At 43.5% G+C, this 12,983-nt stretch overlaps 1 protein-coding gene across 6 annotated transcripts in view; it reads right to left on the bottom strand.

Annotated features, from left to right (window-relative positions):
* Positions 1-12,983, bottom strand: part of ANO4 (anoctamin 4) — a 413,046-nt gene that overhangs the window by 53,318 nt on the left and 346,745 nt on the right. For all 6 annotated transcript variants that reach the window (XM_060195637.1, XM_060195638.1, XM_060195640.1 and 3 more), the window contains 2 exons: positions 12,351-12,447; positions 6,708-6,768 (listed from right to left, as the gene is read on the bottom strand). In XM_060195637.1, coding sequence (XP_060051620.1) covers positions 6,708-6,768; positions 12,351-12,447 — 158 coding nt within the window. The remainder of the gene's footprint in view (positions 1-6,707; positions 6,769-12,350; positions 12,448-12,983) is intronic.

The following is a 12,983-nucleotide window of genomic DNA, read 5'->3' as shown; positions in this document are numbered from 1 at the left end:
AATTTCTAGATAACTTCTTCTTCAGAATTAGTGTGTAAATAAAGAAATGGCACTGAGTTTTGTACATTGATTTTGTAGCCTGACACCTTGCTATATTGCCCAATGATTTCCAGTATCTTTCTGCTGGATTCTTTAGGTTTTTCTATGTATACTATCATATCATCTGCAAATAATGAGACATTGATTTCTTCCCTTCCTATCTGTATTACTTTGATTCCTATTTCTTGCCTGATTTTTATGGCAAGAATTTCCAATACTATGTTGAAGAGTAATGAAGCCCTGGCTAGTCCCTGATCTGAAGGAGAATGCTTTAAGCTTCCATCCACTGAGTATGATGTTGGCTGCAGGTCTGCTGTATTTTGAGAAATTTTCCATCTATTCCCTTTTTTGTAGTGTTTTGATCATGAATAGGTACTGGATTTTGTCAAAGGCTTTCTCTGCGTATACTAAGATAATCATGTGTTTTTTGGTTTTGCTTTTATTGATGTGGTGAATGACATTGATTGACTTACATATATTGAACCAGGCTTGCATTCCTGGAATAAATCTCACTTGGCTGTGATGATGCTTCTCACCAGAAACAAAAGTCAACTTGAAATGGGTCAAGGACCTGGATGTTAGACCAGAAAGTATCAAATACTTAGAGGAAAATATTAGTGGAATGTTTCCTACCTAAACCTCAAGGACAACTTCGATGATACAAATTCAATTGCAAGGAAGACTAAAACAAAAACAAATCAATGGGAATACATAAAATTGAAGAGCTTCTGCACAGCAAAAGAAACTGTCACCCAAAGAGACCCCTCACAGAATGGGAGAAGATCTTCACATGCCATACACCAGACAAGAGAATAATAACCAAAATATATAAAGATCTCACCAAACTTAGCAACAAAAAGGCAAATGATATGGACAGAATATTCACTACAGAAGAGATTCAAAAGGCTAACAAACACATGAAGAATTGTTCCAAGTCACTGATTGTCAGACAAATGCAAATAAAGACATTGAGATGCCATCTTACCCCTGTGAGAACGGCATACATCAAAAATGACAGCAACAACAGATACTGGAGAGGTTGTAGGGACAAAGGAACCCTTCTACACTGCTGGTGGAAATGTAAATTGGTCCAGCCCCTGTAGAGAACAATCTGGAGAACTCTCACAAGGCTAGAAATAGACCTCCCATATGACCCAGTAATTTCTCTCCTAGGGATATATCCTAAGGACTCCATAACACCCAACCAAAAAGATATGTGTGCACCTATATTCATAGCAGCACATTTCATAATAGCTAAAACCTGGAAGCAAACTAGATGCCCAACAACAGATGAATGGCTGAGAAAGATGTGGCATATTTACAAAATGGAATAATATGCAGCTATTAAGAGCAATGGACCCACCTTCTCTGGCCCATCTTGGATAGAGCTAGGAGGAATTATGTTAAGTGAGCTAAGTCAGAAAGACAAAGATGAGTACAGGATGATCCCACTCATAAACAGAAGTTGAGAAAGAAGAACAGAAAGGGAAACTCAGAGCATAATCTGAGTTTGGAGTATGGCACCAAAGTAAAAATCTCTGGATGGAGGGTGAGGGTAGATGTTCAGCCTCAGTGGAGGTAGGGAAAGTAAGGGGAGGGACACAGAGCTTTTGTGGTGGGAATGGTGTTAATACACACTCTTATTAACTTATAGCCTCATAAATCACTATTTAACATGACAGGGGAAATGGATCAAATGTCTCATTTTGATGCATAGAACATAGCTCTGAGTGCATGTTCCTTCAATATAAGCACTTCAAACCTCAAACTGGCAATCAGATTGAATTTTAACAGTGGGCTCAAATTGTTAATACATTTGTAATAATGACTTGTTCTTTGAAATACTAAATCTTCTAAAAGCTTAGAACAGGGAGAACAGAAACAACTGGTGGTTTTACTTTATAAGATACAGCTCTATGAAAATAGCATAAAAAGACACAAATTATGGTGAGGTCTTGTACAATACAACAAATGTTAACAAAAGGGTTTTCAAAGCCAACCCAATTGCCAAATAATTTGGTGATAACAGTAACTATCTCTGGCCTTCTTAAACCCTAAGACAGCAGGAACCTTCCCCTTTCCTCTATAAAGCCCATACCCTCTAGGGTGGGGCTCACTTTTCTGTATGCTCCTCACAATTTACACCAACTGTTACTGCATCTGCTGATCCCAGCCTAATCAATGCAACCAGTACCACCTCGGCATGTTTCACTTAGGACTGTGTCCAGAAACATCAGGCTTGGAATGTCAGCCTTTCAGCTTCATTACTCTGGTGAGACCTTTCTTAGCTCATAGGATTCCTTAATTCCAGTTCAGGTAGTGCATTTCTTTCTTTCTTTCTTTTTTTTCTTTAATTTCTTTATTGGGGAATTAAAGTTTTACATTCGACAGTAAATACAATAGTTTCTACATGCATAACATTTGCCAGTTTCCCATATAACAATACAACCCCCACTAGGTCCTTTATCATCCTTTTTGGACCTGTGTTCTCCCCTCCCCACAAGCCCCAGAGTCTTTTACTTTGGTACAATAAGGTGGCACATTTCTTAACAAAACCTCAAAACCTAGATATAGACCAGGGCCCATGAGATAGGACATATGTGCACATATCCATAAGTTAGGGGAAAAATATATACCTTAAGGCAAAAGTGCATAATAGTTTGCAGTGAGTCAATAAATGAAGCAAGTAGAAAGACCTAAAAAGACACCTTAAAATACCTTATGAAACAGTTTCTACTTAGACCTAGCTACCCTCCTCACCTGCTTCCTATTACATGTCCCTCAATCATTCCAAAGCACACCTTGTCAGACAAAGTAAGGATTACAAAAGCTGAGCAAGAGATTGGCATACATTAAAGATGACTCTTTAGTCACTATCAGGCCACTCCATCAGCCTATGCAGGGAGCCCTGGGATTCCCACACAGACATGATGGGCCTAGATCTCTAAGAAATCCCTCTCTCCACTGTCACTAGCCATCTCTATCAGGAACAATATAATGGACCCCTTTGTAGGCCCCTATAGGTCCCTGCCCTCTATGTAGATCAACAATGGTAGGAATGTTCCACTCTCCAAAGGGAGGTTGGACAACATACTCTACCTACTACCTGAGGAAGATGGGTCCTGAAATGAGTGCAGCCTGGAGTGTTCCTAGCCATGACCACAGAATGTGAGCTCAGACCTGCAGGGATGCAGAGGCTACACAGGCTCCTGTGCTGAATATGGGCCCCAGATCAAATTGATGGGGTTTATAGTTAACAATATTTACATATTTCCCCATATTTGGAAGCTACTCTCCTCCCTGATTCAGCTTTCTAGTTCTTTTTCCAACTATGACACCATCTCCCCAGATAATACTTTGGGTCCACCTGCATGTTAGCTGTCAGGCTCAGGCAAAAACTAGTAAAGTCATGGGCCCTTTGGAATATACCTAAAATAGACATACTAGCTTTTTCCAAAATGGAGACCCCAAATCCTCATCTGCAATATTCTTCCCTTTAGGTTCATGATTAGTCAACAACTTTTTCTGCTTTATATGTTAACTCTTTTTCAGCCACCAAGTTCCAGATGATACCATGATGCCAATCTGTCTTCCCTAGGCAGATGACCCCACTATGTGTCCTGGAGCCCCACCTCCCCAGAGTCCCGCCCTACTAGGGAAAGAGAGAGACAGGTTAGGAGTATGGATCTAGCTGTCAATGCCCATGTTCAGTGGGGAAGCAATTACAGAAGCCAGAACTCCTACCTTCTGCATCCCATGATGATCCTGCATCCATACTCCCAGAGGGATAAAGAATAGGAAAGCTATCAGGAGAGGGGATGGGATATGGAGTTCTGGTGGTGGGAGTTGTGTGGAATTGTACCTCTCCTATCCTATAGTCTTGTCAATATTTCCATTTTTATAAATAAAAGTTAAAAAAGAAACAGAGTATGAAAGATGATAATCATATTAAATTGCATTTTTTTCACCCAAAGATATAACTATTACTCTTATGAACATTTTTTCTTATGATTGATGATTAATCTTAATTTATTTAATTGACCTTTTTAATTAAGAAAAATTTCCATTACAAACTATGTGATATATTTGCAAATAAATGCATTATAAAATAATTCTATCCAGAATAAATGCTAAAAAAAAACTCTTAAAATATAAAAACATAACGATGCAGGGAGAGATAGGTAGGTAGGTAGGTAGACAGACAGGGACATGCAGCACTGCTTCATCTCTGTGAAGCTCCCTTCCTGCTGCTGGGGACCAGGTGCTTGGACCCCAGGTCCTTGTACGTGGCAATGTTTGCACTCTACTAGGTACATCCCCTACCACCCCGCCCCTTTTCTCCTGCCCACCCACACTCTTTGTAAACTAGAAGGGGTGTGTGTATGTATGAGACTGTGTGCGAGTGTGTTCGTGTCTGTGTGAGTATGTCTCTGTATGTGTGTGAATGAGTGTGTGTGGGTGTAAGTGAATGTGTGTGTGTGTATGAGGGTGTGTGTGTGAGTTAGTGTATATGAGTGAATGAGTGTGTGTGTAAAGGTGAGTTTGTGTGACTGAATGATTACATGTGTGAGTGTGAGTTAGTGTGTGTGAGTGAATGAGTGCATGTGCAAATAATGTATGTGTGAGTGAATGAGTGCATGTGTGAGTTAGTGTGTGTGAGTGAATGAGTGTATGTGTGAGTGTGAGTTAGTGCATGTGAGTGAATGAGTGTGTGTGTAAAGGTGAGTTTGTGTGACTGAATGATTACATGTGTGAGTGTGAGTTAGTGTGTGTGAGTGAATGAGTGTGTGTAGGTGTAAGTGAATGTGTGTGTATGAGGGTGGGCGTGAGAGTTAGTGTGTGTGAGTGAATGAGTGCATGTGTGTGAGTTAGTGTGTGTGAGTGAATGAGTGCATGTGCAAATGTATGCGTGAGTGAATGAGTGCATGTGTGAGTTAGTGTGTGTGAATGAGTGTATGTGTGACTGTGAGTTAGTGTATGTGAGTGAATGAGTGTGTTTGTAAAGGTGAGTTTGTGTGACTGAATGATTACATGTGTGAGTGTGAGTTAGTGTGTGTGAGTGAATGAGTGTGTTAGTGTGTGAGTGAATGAGTGCGTGTGAGTGTGAGTTAGTGTGTGTGAGTGAATGAGTACATGTGTGTGAGTTAGTGTGTGTGAGTGAATGAGTGCATGTGCAAATGTATGTGTGAGTGAATGAGTGCATGTGTGAGTTAGTGTGTGTGAGTGAATGAGTGTATGTGTGAGTGTGATTTAGTGTGTGAGTGAATGAGTACATGTGTGAGTGTGAGTTAGTGAGTGAATGAGTATGTGTGTGTAAGTTAGTGTGTGTGAGTTAGTGTGTGAGTGAATGAGTGCGTGTGAGTGTGAGTTAGTGTGTGTGAGTGAATGAGTACATGTGTGAGTGTGAGTTAGTGTGTGTGAGTGAATGAGTACATGTGTGAGTGTGAGTTAGTGAGTGAATGAGTATATGTGTGTAAGTTAGTGTGTGTGAGTTAGTGAATGAGTGTGTGTGAGTTAGTGTGTGTGAGTGAATTAGCGCATGTGTGAGTGTGAGTTAGTGTGTGTGAGTGAATGAGTACATGTGTGAGTGTGAGTTAGTGTGTGTGAGTGAATGAGTACATGTATGAGTGTGAGTTAGTGTGTGTGAGTGAATGAGTACATGTGTGAGTGTGAGTTAGTGAGTGAATGAGTATATGTGTGTAAGTTAGTGTGTGTGAGTTAGTGAATGAGTGTGTGTGAGTTAGTGTGTGTGAGTGAATTAGCGCATGTGTGAGTGTGAGTTAGTGTGTGTGAGTGAATGAGTGCATGTGTGTGTGAGTTAGTGTATGAGTGAATGAGTTGTGTGAGTGTGAGTTAGTGTATGAGTGAATGAGTGTGATTTAGTGTGTGCATGAGTGAATGCATGTGTGAGTGTGAGTTAGTGTGTGTGAGTGAATGAGTGTATGTGTGAGTGTGAGTTAGTGTGTGTGAGTGAATGAGTGCATGTGTGAGTGTGAGTTAGTGTATGAGTGAATGAGTGTGTGTGAGTGTGAGTTAGTGTGTGTGAGTGAATGAGTGTGTGTGAGTTAGTGTGTGTGTGAGTGAATTAGTGCATGTGTGAGTGTGAGTTAGTGTGTGTGAGTGAATGAGTGTATGTGTGAGTGTGAGTTAGTGTGTGTGAGTGAATGAGTGCATGTGTGAGTGTGAGTTATGAGTGAATGAGTGTATGTGTGAGGGTGAGTTAGTGTGTGTGAGTGAATGAGTGTGTGTGTGAGTGTGAGTTATGAGTGAATGAGTGCATGTGTGAGGGTGAGTTAGTGTGTGTGAGTGAATGAGTGTGTGTGTGAGTGTGAGTTAGTGTATGTGAGTGAATGAGTATGTGTGTGAGGGTGAGTTAGTGTGTGTGTATGGGAGTGTGAGTGTTTATGTGTTGTGTATGTTTCTACCCAACAAAAGGTGAATTCTGCTCTAGTAATGGAGAGCTGAAGAAACTGCTCAAGACCCGAGAGAAATCAGACATCTTTTTTCCTCCATCACTTTTAAAATAAACCAAATGAATAATGTACCAGCTTGTGTCTACAAGAGCAGCCAAGGACTTGACTTAAGCGATCCTTTCATATCTGCAGTAAGACTCTCAAGGGACTTAGCAGCTCGTGTGGAGAGAACTCAAAGGAGGTGTGAACACTTACCCCAGACAGCCATGAAGACCGCAAAGAAGACAGTGGCTCCATTGTCAAACAGGTGGGTCACCTGGAAACATGCAGCACAGTGAATCACATTGCTTATACATGCTTACAGGGTGTTTTTATTCAGTTCTGGAAAAGTAGGCGCTGCAGTAAGTCCATAGGTTGTGAGAGATGCACCCTGCGGACCATCACCAAGGGCTGCTCTAGCTGGGAAGAGCTTGACATGGAGGAAGGTGCTCCCGCATGCGGCTGTTTCCTACCCGACACTTAGCAGCTGCCACAGTCCCATCAAGACTTTCCTTTTGCACACTTTAAAAACTTGCTGGGGGAGGCTTGTGGAGCACCCAGTTGAACATTATCACGTGTGGTGATCCAGGGTCCGAGCCCCCAACTCCCACCTTCAGGGAGGAAGCCTGATAAGTGGCACAGCAAATCTGCAGGCGTCTCTCTTGTTCTCTCCCTCTCTATTTCCCTCTCAATTTCTCTATGTTCTACTGAATAGAAAAGAAGAAGAAAGTAAAAAGAAACAATGACCTTGAGAAGCACTGGGGGAAGCCCCAGCGATAACCCTGGATGCAAAAAACCAAGCACATATGTATAATATGTATAGATACATATGTGCTGATACACAAGCACATATGTACATAGAAATGTGTGTGTCTGGGACCAGGCGGTGGTGTGCCTCGTAGAGTGCACATGTGCCAATGCAAAGGATCTGGATTCAAATCCCTGGTCCCCACCTGCTGGGAGTGGGGAGCTTCACGAGTGGTGAAACAATGCTGCAAGTCTATCATTCATCTATCTATCTATCTACCTACCTATCTATCTATCTATCTATCTATCATTAATCTATCTCCTCCATCCCTCTCTGTCTCTATCTAAAAAGTGAATGAATCAAATTTAAAAAGGAATACGTGTATCCAAGACCAGGAAGCTGTTATTATTGTCACTTGACAGATTGCCTGAGCACTGTATTAATGCCCTTTTTTTTTCATTTTGAAAATTGGGCTATTTTGTTTGTGTAGGTTGAAGCCTATGTTTTTCCAGTATGCCCTCTGGATTTTAGGCTTATAATGAAAAGAGAGTGACTTGTAACATCTGCTTCTACCTTTATCAAGTCTCGAGTTATTACTATATGCTCCAGCGACACACAAGAGCCAGCACATACTTTATTAACAGAATAAAATATTTTAATGATAAGAGAGCATGCGTTGTGTCTGTATGTGTGTGTCTATGTGTGTGTGTTTGTAGTAACATCTACTTCTACCTCTACTCAAGTCTCCGGTCATTTCCTAAGTGCCTAAGACACACAAGAGCCAGCACATACTTCACCGACAGAATAATATATTCTACTGCAAATGCCATAGCAGAAAGCGAATGTGTATTCATGCAGCAAAACTTCTACCTCCAGGAAATGTCACACCATTGTCATGCCAAAGAGAAAGATGATGATGTATTCACAAAACACAACTTTTCCGGGTGTGCTTTATAGTTCTCTATAGAGTGTTTTACTGCCCAGGAAGAACATGCAAGTACACACAGGCCTTTTCCTGTTATAGCAGAGTGGACAGTGGTGAGGTTTCAGAAACTGCCCATAGTTTATGCTTTCTCTTTGAACGCAGGAGAGATGGGCAATATGCAAACACCTAAGATGAGAAAGAAACCTAAACCAGATTAGGTTCCCATCAGTGTGAGGTGTAACTGCCTGTCCAGTGTCAGCAACAACTCAAGCCTGAAAGGCCAATGGCAGGTGGCATTGAGGTGTATACTGGGTATATACTGGGGTATATAAAAGTGTTGACAAGCACTTTACATGTGGAATCTGGGCAAGGTAGGAAGGCATCGGGTTTGGGAAGTCTTTTTATAATTGTTATTAACTGCTTATAAAATAAAAAATATTGACAAGACCATAGGATAAGAGGGGTACTACTCCACACAATTCCCTCCACCTGAGCTCCATAACTCATCCCTTCCTTGATAGCTTCCCTATTCTTTATCCCTCTGGGAGTAAGGACCACAGATCTTTATGGGGAGCAGAAGGTGGGAGGTCTGACTTCTGTAATTGCTTTTCCACTGGACATGGGCATTGGCAGGTCAATCCATACTCCCAGCCTGTTTCTCTCTTTCCCTAGTGGATAATATATTTGGCATGTTAGCTGTCATGCTCAGGCAGGGGTGAAGTGCAGAGTTTCTGAGGGTTGGGGCAGAGTTTCCAAGGGCTGGGGCTGTCATGGAGGAGCCGAGGTGAAGTGCAGAGTCTCCAAGGGCTGAGGCCTTCATGGGTGGGGGGCAGGGGTGGAGTGCAGAGTCTCCAAGCCTGCGGCTGTCATTGGGGACAGGTTTCACAGAGAACAAATTACTTGAGAGCTTCTTTAAAAAATTTTTTTTCCTACAGTTGCCCATTTAGGAATATAGGCACCAGGAGGGTTCCAGAGGTGGACAGCATTATGAGCATGCAAAGAGAATCTCTTGCCCAAGTCTCCAAAGTCCCAGGTTCAATTCCCTGTACCACCACAAGCCAGGGCTGAGCAGGGCCCTGATAGAAAAGGGATGAGCTAGCAACATCATTATTATTTACTGTCTTTGGTGGGGTAACTGAAGCCAAAAAAAATCTAAGTAGTATAAGCCATGTCCAGTGATCTCCCTGCCTTATCATTATTAGTAGTAGCAGTAGCAGCAGCAGCAGTGAATTTTTCTTTTAAAGATGTTATTGCCACCAGGGTTATTGCTGGTGCTAGGTGTCTGCCCTAGGAAGCCACCACTCACGACGGCCATTTCTCCCACTCCCCCACCCCGTTTTTATTTGATAGGACAGAGAAACTGAGAGCGGGAGGGGCTCTATAAAGAGACAGAGAGACAAAGAGGCACTGCCACCCTGCTTCACCACTCATGAAGCTTTCCCCCTGCAGACGGGGACCAGGGGCTTGAACCTGGGTCCTTGTTCACGGTGATGTATATGTTTAGCCAGATGCCCAGCTCCTGCTGCCCATCCCTCCGCCCGTCTTTGGAAATGAACCCAGGAGATGAGTGATACTGTCAAGTCACCTCTCTGGCCCACTTTTTACTCTCTCTATATTTCTGAGACAGAAGAGAGGACAAGAGACCAACTGGTGGGAGAGAGACACTGCAGACACCCAAGTACCAGTTCACCATCCATGGGCTTCCTTTGTGCTGTCCCTGGTTCCAGGTCCTACCAGGAATCGAACCTGGTGCCTCAGCTATTGTTAGACCTGGACTCACCTGTTGAGCTACGATCCTCTTAAGGAATTATCAATTCTAGAAAGAAAATTTCAGTCATGGTGTACATTTCCATGTAAAGAGCAAAAATGTACCCCCACAACAAGAACAAAAACAAAACCAGCCACAGGGTCTCTGAGGTTCTCCCAAAGCAGGACTTTTACTCGTGATGTTTAAGGTGATTACTGGCAAAACTCTTCCCCCAATCCACTGCTAAGTGTGTCCTGGTGCGCTTGGGCATCCTGCACAGCTGGCAAAGGCGGGCAAGCCCTGTGCTCTCCTGCCCCTTTGTGGCACATTCTAGAGTCACAGCTGCTGCCTGGGCCTGAGAGCCGCCCATATAGGGCTTCCTGCAGAGCTGGAGAGACAGAAGGCAGGCTCCTGGCCTGCCCATCAAATGCCCCTCATTTCAGACTAGAACTCTGCAGTGCCAACCACATGATCAGGTAGAAGCAAGCTGAAGTGACTGCAGAGGCTGCACAATGCTGACAAGCACTTTATATGTGGGATCTGGGCAAGGTAGGAAGGCATCGGGTTTGGGAAATCTTTTTTTAATCGTTATTAACTGTTTATAAAATAAAAAAATATCTTTGGTCCTTACTCCCAGAGGGATAGAGAATAGGGAAGCTATCAAGGAAGGGATGGGTTATGGAGCTCAGGTGGAGGGAGCTGTGTGGATGGAGTAGTAGCCCTCCACTGGAAGCTTCCTTGTTCTTTATCCCTCTGGGAGCATGGACCAAAATTCTTTATGGGGAGCAGAAGGTGGGAGGTCTGACTTCTGTAATTGCTTCTCCATTGGACATGGGCATTGGCAGGTCAATCCATACTCCCAGCCTGTCTCTCTCTTTCCCTAGTGGATAATATCTTTGGCATGTTAGCTGTCGTGCTCAGGCAAAAATTAGTAAAACCATGCATCCCTTGGGATATACCTAAGATTGATTTCCTAGCTTTTCCAAAATGGAGACCCCAAATCTCATCTGCTATATTCTTGCCTTTAGGTTCCTGTCTATTAAACAATTAGTTCTGCTTTATATCTTAAAGCTTTTCCAGCCACCAAGTTGCAGATGCTACCATGACGCCAACCTGACTTCCCTGGGGAAAGTCTTTATTGACACCAACTCCAGCATCAGTCACAGTGTGACTAAGCAAAAAGCTCTGGAGTCTGGGGCCTGGGCGGAGGCTCAGTGGAAGGGCACAGGCCTTGCAATACATGTGGTCTGGGCTTGACCTGTAGCAGCATTTCCCAGAGAGATGTGCTCTGGTCTTGCTCTTCATAGTAAATAAACATGTCTAGAGACTCTAGGAATCGGATGAGCGTGTCTAAAATTTCAGGACAAGGAAGGAGCATGTCGCAGTATGTGGTTGGCATGAAGCTGCCGTGTGTGTGTGTCTCTGCGCGGCACTTGTACACATACATGCCCTCTTCTGTGGTTTCCAGAGATGCCGAGCTTTGCTGCTCATAGAGGCTGGACACACACAAAGTCAAGGAAGGAAGTGGCTGCTCTCCGGAAAATAAATACATATTATCAGAAAAATATGAGAGAAAAAAACACAGCAGAGTATCACCCCACTCTAGCGCAGGGTGGCACTGGGGATTGAATCTTGGGTCTCTGGCAAGCGGGGCAGGAGCTGTGCAGACTGTGCTATCTCCCCAGCCCAGATCAAGGTCTTTCTGACGATGAGGATGACGAAGAGGAGACATGTGATGGTGCTGTGACTGACTGAGCTCCGACCATGTGCTAAGCACTGTACTCAGTACACATCTTCTATCTCATGCTTCTGATCACCAAGTGAAACAAGCACCACGTACATCCACATGATGATGCCAGGAGGCAACTGACACTCAGAAAGGCAAAAATGACTTGTCCTCAGGCTGGTAAGTAGAGTAGTGCAGACTCAAGATGTAAACTTCATTTACATGAACAAACATGCAGCTTCCTGTGATAATCAGAACCTCACCAATGTGTCCTGGAACTCTGCCTCCCCAGAGCCCTGCCCCAAATAGGCTGGGGGTGTGGATCCACCTGCCAACACCCATGTCCATCGGAGAAGCAATTACAGAAGTCAGACCTCCCACCTTCTATACTCCAAAAATAATTTTGGTTCATCCTCCCAGAGGGATAAAGAATAGGGAGCTTCCAACAGAGGGGGTGGGACACAGAACTCTAATGGTAGGAACTGTGTGGAATTGCACCCCTGTGATCTTACAATCTTGTTCATCAGTACTTTTAAGTCACTACTAAAAACTAAGTAAAAGTGACTAGAAGAAGCTTTTTGTCAAATACAGAACAGTGGAGGTAAATCCCTTCCACAGCATAAACAGGGACCAAGGACCAGAAACTGTTGACAAAGAGGAGAACGCCTGCCACCCCAGGGAGTGTAGGGCAAATTCAGTCCCTCTGGTGTTACCTTGGCATAGACGCAGCTGTCAGACAGTCTCATGAACGGACAGTACTTATCGCACACAGGACACATGATTATGTCTGTAGCTTGGCAGACTTCTTTACTGGAAAAGAGAACAGAGCAGCACTGCTTCTTTGATGACACAGAGCTTTCTTCTGGTATCTCCAACTTCATCAGAGGTGGTCAACAAGCTGTGGTAGGCTCCATTCCTTCCCTCACAAGTGTGCTGACCTGGTCTGCCATTGACGTCCACAAGTGACTGTACATTTTGATAAGCTCATAGCCCATTGTGAGGCCACTCTTTGCATTACACCTTCATACGCTAAACTTGGGGAAATGTGTGCAGTGAGACATTGGCCCTTATGCCCCCACTATGCGGAAGTCACTAACGTCACACTGGCTTGAGCTGATTTCACACTTAGTATGGGGAACAGTGAGATGCCTGAAGGGACTTTCATCCCTATTCTTAGGAAAAGTTAAACTCTAGAGATTGCTTCTCAGAACAGCTTCACCTAAATGACATGTCACTTAAGACTGCCCAGTCCATTCTCCCTGAATACTTCATGGACTATTCTGGTGAGAGAGTCAGGATAACAGTGGCGCTACAGTCATTCTGAAGCCCGGTAATGGTGGTGGTGG

The sequence above is a fragment of the Erinaceus europaeus genome, chromosome 7, assembly GCF_950295315.1.
Source record: "Erinaceus europaeus chromosome 7, mEriEur2.1, whole genome shotgun sequence".
Classification (NCBI taxonomy): Eukaryota; Metazoa; Chordata; class Mammalia; order Eulipotyphla; family Erinaceidae; genus Erinaceus; species Erinaceus europaeus.
Note: the sequence above shows the minus strand (reverse complement) of the source record. Positions and strands in the feature narration are given on the sequence as shown.